This window comes from Chelmon rostratus, chromosome 1 (assembly GCF_017976325.1).
Source record: "Chelmon rostratus isolate fCheRos1 chromosome 1, fCheRos1.pri, whole genome shotgun sequence".
Taxonomy (NCBI): domain Eukaryota; kingdom Metazoa; phylum Chordata; class Actinopteri; order Chaetodontiformes; family Chaetodontidae; genus Chelmon; species Chelmon rostratus.
In genome coordinates, this window is record NC_055658.1 from 12,160,154 (window position 1) to 12,183,615 (window position 23,462).

Here is a 23,462-nt window from a genome sequence, read left to right on the forward strand (position 1 = left end):
CACTGAAGTAAACACATCACATGTGTGTATAATCACATTTTACACACACTGCAACACAAATAGAAACAATGTAGTCAGGGCAGACTAATGAATTCATAACTGTCACATCCACAACGTATTGATTCACACACTCAAAAGCAGATTTATTCTAAACAAAAAGCTCTAACCTCCAACCATCTTGCTGCCAGTTAAAAGCTGTTGCTGGGCAACAAGCCATGCACCTTGGAACTAGGATGATGTGCTGCATTGGGCAAATTTATCCATTATATAGCACCCACAAAAACCCCACAGTGCAATGAAAAAGTAGCATTCATGGCTTGCACACTACGTTCTGCGAACAATCCCACATTTTATACATGGGAAAATTACGGTTGCATGACTCAACAGTGATGACGCAAACTGATGATGCAACAATAAGTGTCTGAAATCTCAATTTAGTGTTCACTGCTGATGAAAGTACTGAGAATCTGCAAGGCGGTATGCTAATGTCAGGCTGACGATGCTGATGTGGTTGGTGGATGGATCAGGTATAATGTTCTGCATCATGGTTTAGCAGTCAAGGGGTCACAATCAAAAACATTAGATGTAAATTGTTATATGTGAATAACAGTGCATGTGTAACAAAATAGAAACGAAAGGACTGTGCGTGTGTGTGTGTGTGTGTGCGTGCGTGCGTGTGTGTCTGTGTGCGTGTGTGTGTGTCTGTGGAGGTGCAGTCTCACCGCGTGGCGAGTTTATGGTTGATGACTCCACTGTCTGTGATGACTTCACTCAGACGCAGCTCTAGGTGCACTTTTCCCTGCAGGACACACAAATGGACACTTTTTATCAACAAACCTTTGTATTTAAATGATAGTACTTTAGCACACCTCAGTGTCTGAATAACACTGGTGTCCGCCTCACAGACAGGTGCTCCATGACAGGCAGGATGGTCACTGTCCAGTACAAAACATTTTCCAGTTTGTTTGCGTGTGTGATGTAGAATGTCTGCTGAATCTGATAACAATGTGCAAGCTAATCCAATCTAAAAATGTCATCTTTTCAAACCTGTTTTTTTGGCTTGGTGACAATCCATCTCTCACAAGGAATAAAACAGGTTCAACCATGGGTGGCAACTCATAAAAACATGTAATCCTAATAGTGATGTAATCCTTCAAACATATTATTAACCACACGTGGCGATCGATGGCTTCTGTGAGACGGGTTGGGTCCAGCTGCTTTGCTCTTGGATCTACCTGCCAGTTAACACATATGACAAATTTAGTGATATATGTCATATCCTATATCTCGTGCATTGTCGACACTGTACGGGGCTTGAAATGGTTGACACAGTTTGTCAGCCTGGGACAGCAAGTACAAATACAAATATAAACACTCACTCTTCTGTGATTAATCCCTATACAAAACAAAAGTACACAAGTGTGAAAAAAGTGCCATTCCTCCACCAAGACACTCGATGAAAATAGCTGCAAGCATGAACGTCATGCTGAAGTTATTTTCCCTCTGAAGTGATTGGATTAATGACATAATGACAGTGTAGTGCTGCAGCTGTCTAGAAAAGCTCCATTAATTAACAGCATCAGTATGCAAACTCACAGGCGTTTCTCTTTCTGGACGTTTCGAGCAGAGGGAATAAACACACGCACTTACACATGTGCGCACAGGCCAAACAATGTGTCCTCTATTGAAAAGAGAAGAGAGACACTCTATCTTCCTACTTCATTTGATCCATCTCCCTCGCTTTCTCTCTTTTCTCTCATTCTCTCACACATCCTTCCTCTCCCCGGCTCCTCGGATGAATGTGTCTCTGTTTCAGATCCCTGCTCCAGGGCTACACACACCCATCTGTCTGCAGATGTTACTGTTCACTGTGTATCTGACTGTCTGTGTGTGTGTGTGTGTGTAAGTGTGTGCGTGTGTGTGTGGTACTATTTGCTGGGTGTGTGCGCTCCTGTCTGTGCGTGCATGCGTGTGTGTAACCATGCGTGTGGGTGAGAGAGACTACTGAATACTGAATAGCAGAAAATGTCGCACATGTATTAAATAAGCATGCAGGTTAACAGCAAACTTGATTACTACACAATTTCAGAAATCACAGATGAATCCAGGACTTGAAAACAAAACAAAAAGCTAATTTTCTTTGTCTTTAGGGTATTTTCCCAAACTTAAGTCAACAAGTCCTGCTTTTACCTCCATTGTACAAAGAACCGTGAACATGTTTCTGTACCATTCAGTGACATCTTATTATTCTCGACAGCAAATATTTCACCATCTAGTGAGACTGTGGAAAATGAATGATTTTGACCAAAGCTGTGTGTTCTCTCCTTGACCAGCTGATCACAAACTGAACTGTGATGGAGGTGAACAAATGGGATGTACAGTATCCAGTGGAGAGCCATGTGACTTTGGCCCCGCAGGCTCGGATGTTTCAGGTGCACACATGCTGTGTTTGTTTGGGTTCTGCCCTGCTTCAAACATTAGCATGCAAACACTGTCAGGATCCAGTAGTATCCTCCTACCTGCCTCCCTGTGTTTCCTCTGTGTCCCTTCCCATATGCGTCATGCGTGTTTCCTCTCTCTCCCTGTACTGTATGTCTCTGTCTTTGTCTGAGCTGAGCTGGGCATGGTTAACTGCCCCTCCTGCGACCAACCCACCTGTGGCGAATCACTAATCACCTGCACAGAATAAAAACTGCAGTTCTTCACTCCAGTCTTCACTAGATGTCGGCTGTTCTCTGTGGTATTTTGTCTCGGCTCTCTCTTGAACCTAGTTTATGATTTTGTTCCATGCTCTCCACCCGTGCTTTGACTCCTGTGCTTTGTCTCTTCTTAAACCCTGAGCCATACACCACCTGGATCTCCTGCCGGTAGCCAATTCTCTTTGCCCCGTCTCACCGGTCTACTGCTGTCTGCCATTCCTCCCTGCCAACCCTGCTCAGCACGTCTGGAGTGCACATTTCATAATTGACCATATATTATACAATAAACTGTCTTCTGTTGCATTCTGCCTGTCTTTCTGCTTCTGGGCTCTGCAAAACTCGCCATAATGACAGATGCACAATCACACAGACTTTTTGCTTTTTTTTTTAAGTGTATTTTGAGATGCAATTACAATACATGAATTTCATTACCAATACCAAAACAATACTTTTTTGACACATTTATCTTTGGAATATAAACATGTTTTTCCCCAAAGTATATTTCTTCTTTTAAGAATGCGTGTAGTGAAATGAGCAGGCATGTGTTTTTATACACACTGTAAATTCTCAATTAAAAGCCAGGTTTTCAAACAATGGCCAGTCACTAATAAAAAAGTGAGGGGAAATTACCTGCAGACTACTGCAACAGCTATATGGTAAATTCAGCGTAGTGTACATTTCCACAACACTGAGTCCATCACTAAAACAGTCATGTAATACTCTACCTGCTCTGAGTTTCTCTTTTTAAACAGAACAAATGTTTGAACCAATTCCAGTTCCTGTTTCTTCTTTCCGTACTCCTGATCTATGTTACTGTACTGTTAAGTTAAGAAGGTTACGTTTTTTCACATTAAAAAAGCATATAAATATATGCTAAAAATAAATTATATAATAGAAGTCTGCTTTTAATGTGAAAATTCTGGAATATGTGTTGTGGAAGTTTTGGGTTTGCATTCATTAGAAAAATAAGTCTTAATGAGTCTTCTCTGAAAGAGAAGAATTTACAGTACTCATGTTTTAAATGCTGGCTAACCACAAGCAGCTGTACAAGCGCTCGATGCCAGCTTTTGAAATCAACCAGGTCAAAAGCTAAAAGCATCTAGTTAACAAGTGTCATGTGGTTTCTGTGGAGAAGCTGAAAAACAAAACAACATGAGATTCTATGAGAAAAGAAGAAAAGATCGAGTGCTTTGTGATTTTTGTGAAAATGTGTAATGTGTGTGTGTGTGTGTGTGTTTCTCTGTACTGACCTGCACCTCTGAGTCAGCGCTGACAGGTTGTAGCTGAAACCAGGTGTCTTTGCCATGATATTTCTGCAGGTCCTCTTTCTTCACCGCAACCTTGCCTACACACAGATTAGCACAGAAAGACAAATGAGCTCAAAACAAAACTAAAGCCGACGTGTTCAGATGCAAGCTACAACAAACACACAACGAAGATCAGCGCGCGCGCGCACACACACACACACACACACACACACACACACACGCCGACTCAATGTCAATTCACACGGCTGCCTCCTTTTTGATGCACGTAGGCACCAGGTGCAGAAATACTCTGTGACGCATGTCCAGGCACTGTCAGTGGCCTGGACATGACCCTGTCATTTCTACCCTGAAACTAGCGCACCCAAACACCCACACCCACATGCACATTAACAGGAGCAGTGATAGTGTGGAAGATACAAATCACACCCTGAGAAAGGTTTTTCAGTTTGTGGTCTCACAAACGCACACATACAAACCAATATACACATTGACACGCCCAATAACCCTGATAACAACATCCACCCACACACAAACAGACACACAGCTTTTTAGTGCAAAAAGTGTAACAAAGGTCAGCTAGTACCAGACTTCTCTGAAAATTTTATCATTTTTAGGCTAGCTTGCATTCAGGGGACATTACACTCTAAAATGCCCTTAAAGGAATAATGAGACTTTTTGTGAAATATGCATAATTGCTTTAGAAGAAGATCAATACAACTCTCATGTCTGTCTGTTTAATATGAGGCTACAGCCAGCAACCGATTAGCTTAACTTAGTTAGCTTTAACTAAATCCATACCTCACCTTTAAAAGCTCAGGAATCAAAACATTCTTTTGTTTCATCCATACAAAAACTGACGTATAAAAAACATAATTTGTGGTCTTATATGAGGCAGAGACTCCAAAAAGAAATGGTTCCCAGCCAAGAAACCATTCAGCCTATACCCCCTAAAACCACAAATCTTTATTTTCACAGCTTTGTATAGATTCAACAAAGTAGATATAAAGTGATGGCAGTATTTTTAATATCTTCAGAGAGAACCATGCTAGCTCTTTCCCCTTGTTTTCAGTATACGCTAAGCTAACTAGTTGCTGGTGCTAGCATTTACTTAGAAATGAGAGCGGTACTTAATGTCTCATTTAAGTCTCGGCAAGAAGGCAAATAATCGTATTTCCCTAAAATGGCGAACTACTCATTTAATGTTCTCCAACAACTAGCAAACGGAAGCAACAGAAGCAAGCAGCCATATTTTGTTGCTTGCTAAACAGGAGTCACATTCCACCATGACATACTCCTGACTCAGCATGTTGCCATGGACACACAGCCTGGTAGCCAATCAGAGCTTGTCAGAATGTAACCATGTGGGGCCCATCAACAGTGACAGCCAATCAAAACACACAAACTGAAGTATTATATTCTGATCCCCAAGTTTGATTGGCTGAGCAATAAGATCAGACTATATTTGACAAATTCACACCAATTCAAATATTTAACTGTTTATATACTTATAGATATAAAATATTTATACTGTTGGATTTAGTTGTTTAATTGCTGTGGAAATACTAAATTGCTTTACTTGCATAATTTTAGAGCTGAGACTGACAATTGTTTTCAATATCAATTAATCTGTCTTTTTTTTTCAAATAATAGATGACATGGTGACAAGAGTCCCTCAACCCATTCAACGTCAATTAAAGTTAACATCTAGCACGTAAAACAGCGACAATTTGTTGTTATTGTTTGAAATTAAAAAAATTCAAACAGAAATTTAAAACTTGTTTCCATTGTTTGTTTTAAAAACTACTCTGTGGTTCCGGTCGTGCACCCAGGCATTGCACTTTACATGAATTACACACAAAAAATTTAAAATTAGTTATAACTGCTTCTGCTGTTTCATAAAAGCAAAAACCACGTTGCTTTAACCACTGTAAAATCACAGTCGTGCCTGTAACCTGAGGCGTATTTCTCTTTCCAAACACTCACCATGCATGAAGTCTCGATCCATTTTCCAAGCTGGTTTATGGGAATAAGAGGAATTTACAGCAGAAGTAGCAGCTGTTTACTCACCGATACTGGAGTCCCTCCTGAAGACGTCCCTGTCGAAGATGTAGAAGGAGAGATGTCTGAAGCTACGTGGGATCTCGCAGTAGAAGTCCTCCCCATAGAACGGACTGGAAGTGAGCGGAGACACAAGGAAAACTGTGATTAGAGACTCCTCCTGTCTGATAGAGCATGTTTTACCACAAACACAGTCGAAGTTTTACATATTTAGTCGTGGAGGGCGATAAGAAGGCATATTGTGAGGGAGAAAAGTGAAGAAAATATAATCTCCTGCAGAAATTAAACGGTGGATTGTGTCAAAAAAAGCAATGTATAAAATACAAAACAAAACCTGAAGTCTGAAGTCACATCTCTGTAACACTTTGTGCAAAGAGAGATTACGGCAACGTACAGATCAGAAATGTCAAGCCAACTTAATTATATAACCAAAAATCAGAAATCTATGGAAGCACACTGCATTCATCAAAGAAAACAGTTATCTCGTAATTATGACTTGTGTATCTCATAATTACGAGAACACTATCTCATAATTATGAGACTTATGAGACTTTTCTTGTAATTATGAGAGCTGAATCTAATTATTATACCTTTCCTCATGATGATTAAATAGGAAGTCATAATGAGACATGGATCATTTTGACTTGTTTTTCTTGGGTAAATGCAAAGCTGTACAAATTACACTTACAGGCCTTAGTAGTATTTTATGAAACATACTGTTGTAGACTGCGGTTGAACTGCAGTATTTCATGAGCACTTGGCATCACTGTCTTTAAAAGCAGACAGTAGTGGAATTGATGAAGTCATTCTTGTAAATGTCTTAAGTAACTGAATGTGGTACGTCATAATAAGAGCACCATTCTAAAGCTTGAAACAGAGAAAAGTCAAGACTATTTTACCACATGTATTAGACCACCCGCTGCTTTGTGCCATCTTTTAGATCAAGATGCACAAAATCTATTTTGTGGTAAAATGTGTGGTAATATATTTAATTCTGTTTCATACAATACGATCTCTTTTATTTCGCTCCTTGTTTTATTAAGCTTCATAAGCTGTACATAAGGAAGATGCCCTGTACACCCACCACGTTAAAGTGTGATAATCACATATGATTAACAGTGCTGTCTGACAGTAGTTGCACCTTCATGCAAACGTTACCGACAAAATTCTTTCATCTTTCTTATCCAAAGACGACTGCGTTTTGTCGCTCAATCATGTGGGTAGATATAAAATAAAAACCACATGTATTTGCATCTTATCATGAGTCATGTGGATTGTACAGCCTGTATGCATACAACAATTGGCCTGTTTGTGGCCAGTGGCTGGAAGGTACATCAACTGCACACACTGCCTTTACCTAAATGACAACCATAGAAATCATGGCAATGAGAATCTCGTGAGCTGAGCCACTGTCAACAATTACTGACTTCCTCTGTTACTTAGTACCCATAAAGCCAGACAGAGGGATGGATGTATGGTTAGGCAGGCAGTGGCATGACTGCACTTACAAACAACTCTACAAATACAGGATCCTTAAATAAATGTGTTTCAATTTTGCCAGTTACAACTAAACATGGAAATGTGAACTCTCTGGGGTGTCTGTAAAATAAGTGGAAGGGAATCACAGTCTTGAAGTAATACTGTGATACGCTATATAGTATCTGCAAAGCATCTGTGAAAAATGTATTATTATATTATGGTTCAATCTTTAATGTTAAACTTCCACTTGTGACGCGTTTACAGTTGGTCCATCTATTTTCTCTTAAGTATGACTTGGTATATGCAACATTTCCACTGTTTGTAATGCAGCTTGAAACAGAGCTTTTGTGGGCAAAAAATGTAAGAAATGTGCATACATCAAAAATATTTTCAAGAGCGAGACCAAGCAAGTAAAGATAACATTTTGTATTCCAAGATAGGTATTTGCGTGAGGCTGCTTGAGCTGCTCAGTGCTTGTTCAAATTAAGTTCAATGCAAAAACAGACAAACAGGTTTTTCTGTCAACCGATGAGACGTCTGCGCAAATGGCAAAGAGTTCAAGAGATACCGGCTTGTTCATGAACCAATGATTGGCCGTTATAGTAATCTGAGGTGCTAGCAGGCATTGAGTAGATCAGTATCTGGAGTGCAGCTCAGTGATGCAGTTCAAATCAAAATTAAGCTAATCATGAAGGTGTTATGTTGAAATGCTTTATATAATTTAATTTTTGGACATATTAGCTTGTATTTGATCGAAAAGTGACCTGACAACATAACATAAACATAAACACAAAGATTATATGATCTATTGAACAGTTTGAGACTGTGGAGTTGTAAGACCAGCTCTAATCTGCAGATTCAAATTCTAAAACTTCCGATCATTTAAAAAGGGGGAAGTTATGTTAAAAAATAAAAAGGTGTTTACATTTTTATAGCACCTGAGCCTCTGACTTTTGACCTATGAGAAAGTAGTTATGATTTGTTATCCCTCAACGTACCAAAGTGACTTCTCGATGATCTTGGTCCTGAAGACCTCCTCTTGGTCCAGGTTGACAGTGCAGTAGCAGTCCCTCATCCTGTTTGGCCCCGGGTACGGAGGGATGTTCTTTGCTTCTCCTGCACAAAGACAAGGGAGGAGAAGGAGCAGGAAGGAGAGAGCGAGCAGTTAATATTCAGGAACGCCATCGTAAGCAATAACAATGAGTTTATTCGGGCATGTGATTACTTATTTATGAACGCTGAAAGCACACAAAGTTTAAAAGACAATAGCATTATGTAAGTTCACACCTGTCTTATTTTAGAATAATCTGACGTATAATGAGCTTAGCTCTGCCAGGGTGACTACTTTTACACCGGATGCACAAATATGAAGCCATGCTCTCAGAAACAGACTCGTAAATAAGAATTCAACATTAAAAATGACGTGAAAACTCTGTGTGTGTGTGTGTGTGTGTGTGTGTGTGTGTGTGTGTGTGTGTGTGTGTGTGTGTGTGTTGTCAGATCTGTGAATGAAAGAATCTGCGTGGGACATTTCCTGAATCCTGCTGAAGCTCAATCTGTTCATCGAACATGTGTGACAGATAGCACTCCCTTTCACAAGAATGTTGTCCAACCACCCACCAGCACCACACACACACACACACACACACACACTGGAGCACACCAGTCAGGTGGTGCTCCAGTCCCTCAGGAGCAATATATTCTCCTTTATGAAGCCATGGATCTGTGTTTGTCAGTGCTCCTGATTGTGTTTCTCTTCGCCCTGGGGACCCACAGGACTCTGTAGTCTGTAGTTACACAAGTGTTGGTCCAACATTGTCATTGTTTGCTCCATTATCTGCACGGAAATCTGATGCCGCCATTCAGCCGACAAGCTGAGCTGAGCAAATCTGCTACGTCTGGCTTCATAAGAGTAGCTTCTTCATGATGGCAGCGTGAGCCTGTGGCCTGGTCCCTCACACTTTCACAACAGCTTCCAAACATTTCTTGATACTTAAACTTAAATTTCTTCATTTGACCTCTGAAAAGGAAAAGTGTCCAGTATTTCAAAAGAACAAGAGCTAATATTAGGGAAAAAACTTGGAAAAAAACAACATTTTGAACAATATAATAATTTTTTTAATCATCTAGTGACCTCTTGTATTAACTTGGGACACAAAGTCCACTGCGGGAACCGCTGCTCTCACAAAATGCAGTAAAAATATACGTTACGGGTCCTAACACTGTAACAATAAACTTTCTCAAACAGCTGATTATCATTTTTACGGTCCATTAAAAAAATGTTTCTGTTGCTGCACTAAGAAACGGTTTGAAAATACTATGCAGTGGAAATGCTTGAGCTAATTTACTGCAGAACAAACAATGCTGTCATACACACTGCAGTGTTTCCAAGCCTGGGGGGGGGGGGGGGGGGGGGGGGGGGGGGGGGGCAGAGTTGACATTTGATACTGGATAACCCACTGTAAAACCGCAAAAACAGATAGCTAACTTCAGATTAAAGATTCAATTAATTTGCACTCTCAACTCCAATAAACAGTTAAACAGTTAAATGATTTTTTTTCCTGCCACCTCCAGTAACCTCTACAGATGAGAAACACCACACCACATACACCCATCTCTGACAGGTTCTATTTAGGATTTAAGAACTGTATCTTATCACTGGAGCAGTTTTATACTTGAGAAGGAAGAGTTGGTGTCGCAACTATGAAAACGTAGCATATGCACATCACTGGAAGGAGCTGAGTAATCGCATTAGTCATGAGGCACTCACTAACATGCAATTACACTGTTTGGATAAAACCTGTGATTTATTTACACACTGGTGGCTTGTTCTGCAGCCATGAGGCCAACCAGTTCAGCAAAAGCCCTGCACTGAAATGTCACTATTTAAATATCAGATTTACATCTGGTGATATTCTGTATTCTTTGTACTGTCAACCAGTGTTTCCCATACAGTTGTGTATTTGTGGCAGCCAGGCACAATATCAACACTGACATATTGATTTTTTTTTTTTTTTACTATTTAAAATGGGTAAAACCTTGCACACTGATTGACTCACCCCCTCCTTGCCCCGCTCTGAACTCTCTCTCTCGCTCATAAACACATTGACAACGGACCCGTCTGTGAATTGCCCCCTGCCCCTCTCCATGCTCTCTCTGAATGAAAACATGATCAGGCACGGGAGGGAGGATTGTTGTTAGCTTTTCCCCGCAGAGAAGATGGCTGCCAGAATTCCTGAATAGAATCAATCCACAGTTTACAAATGGTTGGTATCAGAAACACGTCAGCATGAAGTTGTCCAAAACTGACGCATTCAAGTCCGTCCATGTGCTAACACAACACTGTCAATCTCAGGGACCCAATTCCTCAAGTTATTAGCAAGCATGTTAGGAGCCCAGCTAGTACAAATAAATGCAGTCAAGTGAGCTGTCATTTGCAAAAACCCTGTTGAGCCAGATACAGCTTATTCCCCTGTGCCACAGAGCTCCACTGTTGTCCAAAAACTACTAAAAACACACAAGTGAGCCACAACATTGGTTCTTCAGTGCAATGAACACGGGCGCTGTAGTTTATTTTGAGCCAGTCCCACACACACTGTCCTGCCGCTGTATATAATACTCACTAGACGAGAGCTCTGTGTGTTAATCCACGCGTAAAAATGCGCTCTTAACTCATATTTGAGTAACGTTTGCTATAAACTACAGTGCCCAGCTTTTTTAGGAAATTACCTTGCAGGTTTTAAAAATGAAAATACTTATTTGTGACATATGGGCTTGAATAAAGTCATGGAAGTCAGACTATGTCCTGGATTAAGCTCGAGTTCATACAGTGTATTGTCTGACCATGACGGTCTCTCCTGGAAGGCATTTGTAGCGCTGAACTCGGCCGTTCACATGAAAATTGACAGAAATAGCTGCGTCGAGAATGAAAAAAGAGAGCTTGAGCTGGGTGAATGTTCGATTGCCAGTTTTGGAAAGTTACAGAAATGGAAGGACAAGGCCCGCCCTAATCAAACATCAGAAAGGTGTGTGTGTGTGGGGGGGGCTCTGAAACTGTTCCACCATCCAACAGACAAGCACTGGTCCTTTAATAGGATTTTGAAGATAAGAAGCACATAAAAAATGCCAGACTTATCAGTTTAGCTTGCTCTGCTCTTCTACACAATGTGCTGCTATTTCAAGCTACAATCACAGCGACGGTCAGTTATGAGAGAGAACCCACATCTCTACCTTTGGGTCATAATTCAACACAGAGGATAACTATAAAACCATGCTGAGACAAACAGAGGTGATTTAGTGCCCGCTGTGGGGTTTGTAATACAACACAGTGTTATGACTGCTTCTCTGGAGGCTGAGTCAGACAGTGTGTGGACCATTACACAACAATTCACAATAACAGCGTTCATTCACACACTGAAGAGACACCTGAGCTGTAAGGCACGACACACACTCCGTGGCTTCAGTTTGTTGTCACAGAACGCTGCTCTGTCTGTGTTTATGTGTGAGAGCGGAGCGATGACGTAAGTCTCTCTTATCTCTGTCTTTATCCCTTTACTTCCCACTGTTATTAGATCTCCCTCCTGTCGCCTCCTCTCCTCCGCTTCTCTCTCCTTTATTCTCCCACATTTATCGTATCTCCCGCCTGTAATCCTCCCTATTCTCTCTGCGCTCCCGATTTCCCTCCAATCTCCGCTTTCCTCATGCTTATACTCGTGACCTGTGCGGTCCCTTGATTGGATTGCACCATCAGGGTCATCCTAGGAACCAAAACATCATGGGATTACCACAGCTTTCTCAGCTCTATGTGTGAATGAGTGTTTGTGTTTAATGACTCAACTTGCAACGTAAAAACAAATCTCTATACCAAAGCTGCTATAGAGAGGAAAACATTTTCAGAACAGGATGTGACGATGCCATTAATCTAAAATTTTATGGTATCTAGGTACATCACATAAACAGCATGTTTTAGCACATTTTACAGCAAATAGTGTATTTTTTCCATTACTTGACAAAATGTCAACATAACGGAGCATTAATGGGATTAGTAGCTGTAATGTAATTTCAAACTCTATTTGTTACAGAAAAAAGTAATCACAGTAAACAGCAGCCATACCAACATGTACCCTGTTACTGCTGAAAGACTGAAGCTCAGTAGGTGTGGGCCTGGCTAGTACCTGGATGGGAAACCTCAAGCTGCTGTTGGAAGTGGTGCTGGCGAGTCCTAATAAAAGATCCCAGTGCAGTAATGGGGGCGCTGTGGTCCTGACTCACTGTGGTCATTAAACCACCTAACCATGCCCCCGTGTAACTGCCTCAATGGGTGTTGCGGGTTCCAGTGAATAATGGCTGCCGTTACCTAGTTGGTGCTACACATTTGTGGTGGTTGAGATGAGTTCCCCCCTTCACTGAAGCGTATCATGGTAAAAATCTATATATATGTAATACATGATTATCACTTTTTGGGAACCTGAAGGCATCACCTGGAAACTCGTCTGAACAACTGTTGCTTCCACCTGCATCACAAAGATAAAGGATGCCACGACAAATAAAATCTATCGTGAAATCTAAAGCTAACTTAAACCACCAGTAACATTAAAAAAAAACATGCAGTCAGTAGATAGTGGGCTAAAAGATGCTAAGCTACCAGCAGCATCAACCCAGTCAGCACCACAGGTACAGATACAGGCTGACATCTTGCAGCTTCCTGCATTGGGGACATGGACGTGCTGGACAGTTGTCTTACTGGTTGAGCGGATAAGCAGAAGCCACTGGAGAATTTGTTTACTAAAACAGTGAGGGTGGAGTATGCAAGTTTCAGTTTTGTGTGATATGTGCGATGGAGAGTGAGTCTGTTACAAACGAAAGGATAAGCCTCTCCAGTAACCTCCATTCAACACGTTAGATTAAAGACTTTATTATAAAACCAGAGTCTGTAATCCTCTGTCTCAGCCTGTCTATCATTCTCTGTTATTTTCTTTTAATTCTCGTCCATGTGCTGCCCTTTCCTCTTCTTTCTGTCTGAACCTGCTTTTTCTTGCTTTTTCACAGTGGCTTTCGTTTTCCTTTTTCAAAATTAGCTTCAACCCGATTTCACTTTTTCTATGTCTGGTCGCTTCCCCTTTTTCCACCACATCTCCCCCTCGCTTGCTTCCTCCAGAGGCACGCGTCGTCTCTTCTCAAGATTCAAAATGAGCCGAAAATTTAAAAGGCAAAAACAAAAACAAAACAACAGCAGCTTTCTCCTTTCATCAAGCGCCACTGCAGCTGCCCTTGGAGAATATCTTGGCCTAGTATCTGAGCAAAACACACAGCGCAAAGACACACTCTTGGCACGTGTGTGCGACTGCTGTGTGGTGTGCTTGCAAAACACGGGGGCGTTGAGCACAACTGCAGAGAACTAATGATGACAGGAGGGCGAGAGCGTCGAAAAAAAAGGTCCACTCCCCACCTCATTCCTGCAGAGGAAAGTGAAGAAAGGGAGGCGAAAGGACGGAAGAAATGAGGAAACACCAGCGATTGAAGCAACGTAATGGACACAGTGAATGTGTTGCTTGGTTCCTCTTCCTCCACGGTTGACTAGTTTCAGTCGGCCACACTCGTGCGTACAGTTACAGAGGCACCGCTCGTTATTCTAATCCTCTCTGACATGAACACATTCGAGGACACACAGGCATGAATGCTTTCAGTGGCTGCGTGCTCGACTAGCAGGCCTGGGAAACACAGGGTTTAAGGAGAGCGGGGGGGGGGGGGGGGGGGGGGGGGGGGGTTACTGAGAAAAATACAAGCAGTGTACTCAATCAAGGGTGAGAGAGGAAGAAGACTGCAGAGAGAGAGAGAGAGAGAGAGAGAGAGAGAGAGAAGTCAGTCAGATAGAAAACTGGAGAGCGCTTAGCTTTGGAGAAAGCTACAACAGGAAATGAGATGAGGAGAAAGGAATTTCAACTGGATCCAAGATGTAGTTTAAAAGCAGCGAACAACCCAGTTACCCCTGAGTGTGAGTGTGAGAGCGCGAGCGAGGCAGAGACACGCCGTGAGAATGGAACGAAGGACTGAAACTTGTAATAACACAATTTACTCTCCCGCAGCTAAGGCTCAGCTCCTTTGATGCCCAGCAGAGAATCAAAACAAGAACCGAAACAAAACTGTAAGTCATTAGTTTCTTTCTGAAAGTGACTACATATTTAAATATTAAACACACACACACACACACACACACACATCCCATCCCACAGTAAAATATCCCTTTATCATTGAGACTATGTCTGCAGCTTACATTTCTTATCATTATCAGTAACACAAATGTCAAAAAATGAAGACAACAACACAAAGTCAAGTCTTGAAGGGTTTCTCCTACAATTCAGTATCCCCCTTTCATAAAGCTGGGGCACTTGTGAGGGACAGATTAAAACACGTATCGTTGAAATCAACGCAGCACACGGTGGGACAGCCTGACTTTTAGTCCCTGCTATGGGCCAAACCCTGAATCCTACACTTCCTATGATGCAAGTCAACAGTGGGGGTGCCAACACAAGTGGCTCTGGCAAAAAAGTTTAACCAGGCCCAACGTTTGCAGCAGTGTGACGTCACCCAGCGAGACGCTGCTTTGGTCGGTCACATACATGCAAACGCTATTTTCTGGTAGATTATTTTGTGACACGAGCACCGTATTTCTACTGTTTACCATGTGATTGCTGTGACAAAACGTCAAACTGTTGCCACCATGACAGCTTTCCTTTTTAAACACATGCTATATGTAGACCTATAAAAGCAGAAGCCTGAAACGGCCTGATGAACAATATTCACCGTATGCGCCCATTGACAAACTTTCATGGAATGGATCGGTACTGTATTCAGTTCTTGTTAGCTCCTCAATGCTTCCCGGCCTAGTTTGTAACACAAGCTTCCCTTTTAATCTGAGGACAAAAGCCAAATAACCACACAAAACATTACATTTTATGTGTAAAATTGTTGGAATGCCCCTTTATAGCGGCCTACAACAGCAAAAACGCCCACACGATTAGCTGCACGATATGAAAATGTGGAGGCACATATTTGCATTTGTGCTCTAACTGTGGACACCACTGACACGAATATTAGACTGGTGTTAAACACTATCGCCGACAGCCAGCCACATTCACCACTCTGAACTCACTGAAACCCACTACCATCTCCTGTTAACCTCTGAAACTCTGGTTTCACCCTTAAATTTCCGCTCCACCTGTATCTTTTCAGTGTCTAACCCACACCCATTTGAAGACTTTGAGGGTGTTTGTTCATGGTTCAGCCCTTTTTAAGAAAAACCGTGGCTGTGGTCGGCCTGCATGTCAGTTACAGAGACATTAGAGAGTTACGAGGTTTCACAGAAGCAGCAAACAACGACTGCAGCACAAGCCCTGTTCCCAGTTTCAGGCAGCGCTTCACGGCCTTGACGATGATGCGGCAGACAGCCACCTTTCAAGCGCACATGGGCTGAATGTTAGAAAAGAGGGAGATTGGGTGGAGGATCACTATAAGGTGCTTAAAGGTCAGATAAAATAGATGTCACCTGTTTGACGACATCATACAGCACATACAGTGCATACAGTACAGCTCACCCCCAATATCGCATAATTTTTCTCCTCCTACTTGTAGTGCTATTTATCCAACTAGATTGTTTTGGTGTGAGTTGGCAAGTTCTGGAGATATCAGTTGGAAGAGGTCTGCTTTCTCGTGCATCGGCTCACGGCCAAGTGGCTCGTGCTCGTGAGATGTAACGTTAGCTAGCAGTATCAGGGGCTGGGCGAGTGTGTGCATGCTTCCTTCTGCGCAGTGATCCAGTTGGTGGGTGTAGTTCGAATGAAAGAAAATAGTTCCTAGAGGTGAAGGATTGCCTTTCAATCTTGTCCCACTACATGGTGACCCCCACAGTATCTCCACATAGCCTACAGACAACTGTTGACTGTGACCCCGGACTTTTATCAGCACCTTCTAGTGCAGCTGATGTGGCGGGACGTTATGCGGACTCAAATGAAAACAGATCACACTACATCCGCTGAAGAGATGAGATGATTTCCCAACAAACTTTTGTTTTCTCATGATAATGGCTTGTTTATCTCGTCCTCTCAAGACAACATTTCTCAAGATAATGATATAATGAAGTCACGATCTCAAATTGACATCAGTAAAAAAATATAATTGCAAGCACAGCCGTCCGTGCTTCAAGACATAACTCTAAATTTAGTGGGACATAATTAAGAAGCTTTAAAAAGTTTGGGATCTTGACTACAGTTTATAATAAAGTCCTCAGGGCTCGCACAAATTGAGCCAGCACAAAACTGTTGAGTCAGCAACTTCAACAATAAATTATTCCATTTAGTCCATCACCTGATTAACTAATTGAGAACATATCAGGAAATAATAATCTACGCATTCCATGTCAGGGTCAATATTGTGATTTCTCATATTTAACAGCTGGTTGGTTTATTAGCTGCTCGCAGCAGCAGCTGTATCCTCTGTTAAACGCGATGCTGCTTGTCAGCTGAGCTGTTCTGTGCTTAAGTTTCCACACAACCAAAACAGTGGTTGGCGCAGCATGACGAGGAACAGCGTGAAGAGAAAAAAAACAAAAAATTGGAGCTTACAGTTTAAGTCCGGCTGTGATGCATGCCACATTCTCTGTGATAAACCAGTGTTCAGTTACTGATCAAACTCTCTCTCTCTCTCTGGAGCTAATGTTCACATTTGTTAGTCTCAATGGAAAACTTGAGTAAAACACAAATGCACGACTACAAACATGCACGCCAAAGGGCTCAACGTGGTGGAGTTAGACCGTGCAGAGCCTTAAAGTCTGCTCGTGCGTTGGAAATCAGGGTCAGAAATGTGGTATGCTCGGGCAGGACTTGAGTGCAGCCTTTCAAACCAGTGTGGTGTCACAGCGGAGTGTAGTCAGAAGCACAAGGAGAGGACACAGTTTAACCTCAACGCCTCCTCCAGCTCCCTTATTCATTTACTTAATTCTCAGAGTTGTTTTGCGCCTTTTTTTACTTCTAGAATAACATGTCGAAAGAGGACACCTCTCCCCTGCTCACACTGACAAACAGGCTTGGCATAGACAGTGGTGAGAAGATTCAATATCTTTCGCAAGCACAGGAAAAGGAGAATGTGTTGCGTTTGCTGCACACGTGTTTAACGACTTTCTGTTAAAAGTTTATTCACAGCATAGAAACGATGTGATGTCTGCTTCTGACGCCTTCATGACACTGGAGTTTCTCTCTCTGCTGCACAGCATGGGGGATGTTTTCATGCCTGTGTCATTGTCAGCAGGTAGAGGTCATCCCAGGGAGGGATTGAGTCGACTTCTCCCACGGGGCATCTGAAGGACATCCTGAAGGAGCGGCACTCTGGGTGAGCTCTGCAGCCCTTTATTTACCCCTGCTGACCCTGCATGCTGGGCCTACGGCAACACTTCCCCCCTATTCCTAGTACTGTGCTGTCGAGGAGGGCGCATTACTGAGCGCAGGGAGAGCTGCTGTACCCAACCCGGATTATTCCACCAGCCTAAAGCTGCCTGGACCGAAACACGGTCTGCGTCTAAACAGTCAACACACATGTTTACAGCAAACTGCTCTCCAGAGAGCTGGCTTTCTGGGAAAAAATGAGCAACTTCTCCTGAACATAATGTAATCGTAGCCTCATATGAAGCTTGTTGTTTTCCTTAACAAACTGAACGGGACCTGAGCCGTTCACCTAAATAAGAGTGGGAGTCCTCCACACAGACAGAGCGTTTCTGAAACATTCCTCCCCTCCCTGTCCCCCCGTCACTCCACGTCTCCTATTCAGTCTGGACAGGAGGAAGTTTGGGAACCTCTGTTGGCCAGCTGTCAAGGGAAGGGGGGGATGGGGGGGCTCCGTCACTACAAACCAACATTTCCCTCGCAGGCTCACCGAGGCATCCAGCCTGAGCTGCTGAATTCAGCCGCCCACCCCCAGACCTCTGACACTTTACCTCCTCTACAATGTATGTAATCTAGCGTTTCTTCCTCTGTGGTCCACTCAGCGTTTTCACTAAATCAAAAATCTACACTTGTGTTGTTATAACACTATTAAACAGTTCAGTAACTACAGAGCTTATGGGGTAGACTGATGCCAGAGGGTGCTATACTCTGCGAAGATCTATTCTCAGGCCAATACAATAGTCTTCCCTTGGCCACATCGCCGGGTACCAGGCACAGGAAGGGTCTGAACCTTTAACTTGGGCTTTAACAGCAAACTGCAAATATGCAGAGACAATACAACTGCAGGAAAACTGCTTTCAAATCCACCAACACTACCAGAACGCATGACAGAGTCTGCTATATCTGTTTCTTTCCACTCCTCGTTGATTGATTGTTTGATGTTAACGAGACTCCAAAGACTCAAGAGTTTTTATGGCTGCAACATTCCACCCAATGGAAATATTAGAAATGTCTTGTGGATCATCAAGACGCATTTGCCCAAAATTCAGTCTGACTTATTATGAGTGTTTGGAATTTGAAGAATCTCTAAGTACAAATGAACAAAAGCCACGTTCACATTCATTGTTTCTCGCCAAATAACATCATGTGCATGCTTGAGGTCCAATGAGCATGTTGCATTTCCTTTCACATAAAGCAGACAATTTTATGAACATTTTAACTCGGGCATGGTTTACAGCCATATTTACTAGGTTGAAGTCTTCTTCTTCACTGACTTTGTTGGCAAATTGCTACATTTCTTTGGGCTTTAATGTCGCCAACTGTCAATTAGTGGTACATCGTGAAACCAACACCAGGATATGAACTGGATGCGACCTGTGTGTTCGTGCTCCTACACGTGCCTCTTTGTGCGTTCGCACGAGACAACACAGGGACAACTCATGAAAACATTAGTCCATAGTACGACTGGTGGTCAAAAACTCCACAGGGTACCTTTAAGTTCTGTGGGTTTGAGCAAAGTTTGGCTGCACAGGATGAGTTTGCAGTGAGTGACCTACTGCCATGTGTTGCCATGTTTAAGATGTCATTTATATGGTCTGTGTCATGTGTTCTCCAGTGTTCTGAATCCATCCGAGTTTGTCGAACTGTGTTTCTGGCAGTGATGGAGCAGTCGAACGCACATATGTTGTTGTTAATTAGAGCAAACTCCAGCTGTGCCACTGAGAATTCCCATTCCTCCGAGCGCTGACGGAGACACAGTCGCTGACAGATGAAGCCCAGCCTGCTCCTGTATGAGAGACACCACCTCTGTCCCTCGCTCCGTGTCTCACTACATCTGCTTTGCATTAGCTCGTTGCCATGCAGGAAAAAACACAATTCTTTTGTAGTCTATTCCAGCCAATCAGGAAGTGAATTGGGGGTAGTTTCCTGTTTCCTGTGTTCCCCAGACAGCGCAGACTCGGGCCCAGTAGCCCTGTTCGGTTTCCGAAATTCATGTGCTCCTCCAGGAAACTGAGAAGAGTCATCACCATAACAATAATAAGTCCTCTCCCTCTCTCTTCCACAAATATGTGGCAGATTTTCAGCTCTGAGTCATCAGCCAACTGCAGTCTCATGCCAAAGGACAAGACTTTGATGAAAACAATGTGATGCAAGGGTTTCAGAGACATTACCAGGACAAGAGCTCCACGGGGATCAGACTGACATCGAGTACGACTGCTGCTAGGTAACAAGGCAGTGTAAACTCCACTGTCATCACTGTGTGACATTACAGAAGAGCAAGGAGTGAGGAAACTCAGGAGCCCAGGGTCAGAAGTGAAGACAACATTAATATTATGCATGAATGTCCCTACACTGTAGACAGCAAGTGCTGACATGCTGGCATGCTCAGGGTAACATTATGTCATTGTGGCGGCCAAGGGATGTAACGAAGTAACTTCAGCACAAATTTAGAAACTTGTGCTTTCCTTGGTTATTTCCATTTGATGCTACTTTATACTTCTACTATTGTACTTTTTACTCCACCACATTCACCTGACAGCTTTAAGGTACTTGTCACTACAGTCGCAACTAATGATTCTATTCATTATCCATTAATCTGCCAATTAACCGAATCAATCGATTACGGGCTTAGTTGATAAAATGTCAGAAAATAGTGGAAAAAGTCCTACCCAGTTTGTCAGAGTCCAGGGTCACATCTTCAAATGTTTAGTTTTGTTTAAAAAATGACTTCATTGATTACTTAAAAAGTTGACAGTTATTTTGCTGACGATTGACTCATCAGCTATCATTGCAGCCGTACTAGGTAATAAACAAATATGATTTTACATCCAAAGGAAGTTAAAGAATTCATCAGACTTAACAACTACAACAGTAAAATGCTGCTTACGTATTATTACAATAGTAAAGTAGTAAAATATAGTATTACAGTAGATAATGCTCACAAGGGGCATGTTCTGCCCTGGTCATGGTACTTCTGTACTTTTACTTAAGCAATATTTAAAAACTGAACTTTGACTTGTAACACATTCATTTACAGTATTGTTTTGCTGCTTTTATTTACAGCAAAGCATCTGAATACCCTGCATTTTACTGGTGTGATTAGTAAGCAGACGTAAGTGATGTCAAGGGCTCGCCCAGTCATTCAGCTTTCATTCACAGGAACTCGACGCAGCTGCATGACTGAACATTCATTCAGAAAGTGCAGCAAACTAATAATATGGTCTGTGTGATTAAACATCACAACGCATCCTGGAGTGACAGGTCTGAACGTATCATCTCACAGGGGCTGAACTTTTTGATAAACTCCAGACAGAGCGGTTCTCCCTCCAGCTGTTTCCCATGGTGGCTGCAGCCAGTTTTAAAAGCAGGTAAGGAGCTTAAAAAAAACAGCCTAACTTTGTACATCAGCTAAACTAAAAAAAAAAAAAAAACCCACCGGAGTGTTTTTATCTAGTGCTGGCTGGCATCGTCACACAGCCCCACAGCTTGTTGGTTGGTGTGTTTGTTGTGATTTTTTTCCCCCTATGCTCATCCCTTCTGTCGCATGTTTGGAGTCAAAACAAACTGGACAGCACAGCCTGGATGAACCGGGCGCCAGACGTCAGTGAAAACGAGAGGAGATTGTCCCAAACGTCCCGTATTGACCCGAGATAAGAGCTAGAGCAGGCAGACAAAATGATTGTTTGCTTTGAATGTTTTGATGTTAAACGCACAAAAGCATGTTATCAAACCTGTCAGACTGCAGCATTTCAGAGTTCTTCCCACAACAAAATAAACACTGTAAAATTCACTATAATTTCAGAAACAACTGGTCCAATAATCAATTAGTTGATTGACAAAATTGCAAAGGTGCCATAAATTCTCTGATTCCAGCTTCTGAATTATGAAGATTTAGCTTTTGTGGCCCTATGAAATGAAAATCTTTGGATTTTTGACTTGGACAAAACAAACTATTTGTCACCTTGTGTGCCAGGAAATTATTATTGTTCACTTTTTTCTGACATTTTGCACACCAATTACCACTATTTCTCCCCCATAATGTTGTCACTATTATTCTCATTATTATCTATTGTAATCCATGATATAAAAGCGGTTAGGTACACTTTCCATCATTTTCTACAGTTTTCCTCAATTAACTTCTTGTACAGGCGTGCAAATCTCTGAACTGCATAAAAACCACTAAATCCTCCATTGCAAACTGTATCACTCAGCCTCTTCAAGGCTCCATTCACAAGATATGCATGCACCACATGCCTCCTACAAACCCAGGGTGCCCACTGGAGACCAGCTAGATATCTAAAAATAGAAACCTGGGCTAACAATCAATAGCTAGACAGTTTAGCATGAAGCTGTTTGGGGGGTGGGGGGCAGAGAGAGGAGAAGGGGTTGCAATAACATGAATGGGCGTCTGCAGTTACGGTGTAATAAAGGTTTATTCGATGTGAAACGTCCAGAAAAGGCATCTGGATTTGGGCAGCTGTGGAGCCTTTATGTCGCTCAGCCTGTCCAGATCACCTCAAGTCCCCATATGTAAACCTCCAACACTGCTTTCTCACGCCAGCTGCCAGATTCCCATAATTTCACATTTTTACCATTTGTGGGTTACAGTCTGTGCGCTGAGGGGAAAGCGTGTGATCTGAATTACAATAACAGCAGGAACAAGACAGACCAGCCCCCCCCCCTCCGGTCTCCAGCCCGCACTGCCTGCCTGCTTGGCCCGTTAATATGGAGCCATCCATTGAGGCGCTCAGACTGGGGGTAGGGATTTTTTCTCTTCTTACCTATTTTTATTTTAACGCTCTGGAAAACACGGAGACCTTCCTCTTCTACCGCCATGCTTCCCCCGTGGCTCTTTCCCTTTTGTCGACTAGATGAAGGCAGTCCTCCACGGTGGTCTGTTCTGGCCTCTCCAGCGCACGGATATTCCAGGGGTTTTGCACATCTATGCTCTCCGGACAGCGATCACACTCCGGTCCAGCCACTGCCGCTGCTGGCTGGTTGAGAACAAGCGAGCAGATTCAGTTTCAGTCCCGCAGCAGCAGCAGCAGCAGCGCCAGTGGGGGTGTGGCTCCACACAACACCGCCCACACCAAGGTATGGAGGGTGATCAGTGCCACAATGAGGAGGAGAGGAAGTGGTGTCAGTCCGATAATGATCGTCATAATAATAAGAACTCAACCTGCACTCTCGGTGGAGGTAACAAACATCAGTCCTTAAGGGGAGGGGGTCATATATGGAGCTAATCGCAGCATTTCATGACCACAGTAAATGAGTCTGGGGACGGATGTGTTTTTGCAGAAGTGAAACCAAACAGAAGGTGTCGGTTCTTGCTTGTTGTCTCATCCTATTTTCCCCTAGCTGTAACCCTGAGACCACAGCTTCTGCTTGCATTGGGTTAAGATTTTTATTTATTTATTTATTTTATTTTATTTTATTTTATTTTATTTTATTTTTTTTTTTATTTTTTTATTTTTTTTTTTTTGGGGGGGGGGTAATTATAATAACCACTCAGAGCCACTGTTGCC

At 42.5% G+C, this 23,462-nt stretch overlaps 1 protein-coding gene across 1 annotated transcript in view; it reads right to left on the reverse strand.

Moving 5' to 3' along the window:
- Positions 1-22,936, reverse strand: part of rasa3 (RAS p21 protein activator 3) — a 50,768-nt gene extending 27,832 nt beyond the window's left edge. Inside the window, exons 1-5 of the mRNA XM_041934954.1 lie at positions 22,719-22,936; positions 8,503-8,620; positions 6,035-6,138; positions 3,950-4,044; positions 723-799 (exon numbers count right to left, since the gene is read on the reverse strand). Of these exons, the coding sequence (XP_041790888.1) occupies positions 723-799; positions 3,950-4,044; positions 6,035-6,138; positions 8,503-8,620; positions 22,719-22,773 (449 nt within the window). The 5' untranslated portion in view covers positions 22,774-22,936. The remainder of the gene's footprint in view (positions 1-722; positions 800-3,949; positions 4,045-6,034; positions 6,139-8,502; positions 8,621-22,718) is intronic.
- Between the last annotated feature and the right edge of the window lie 526 nt (positions 22,937-23,462).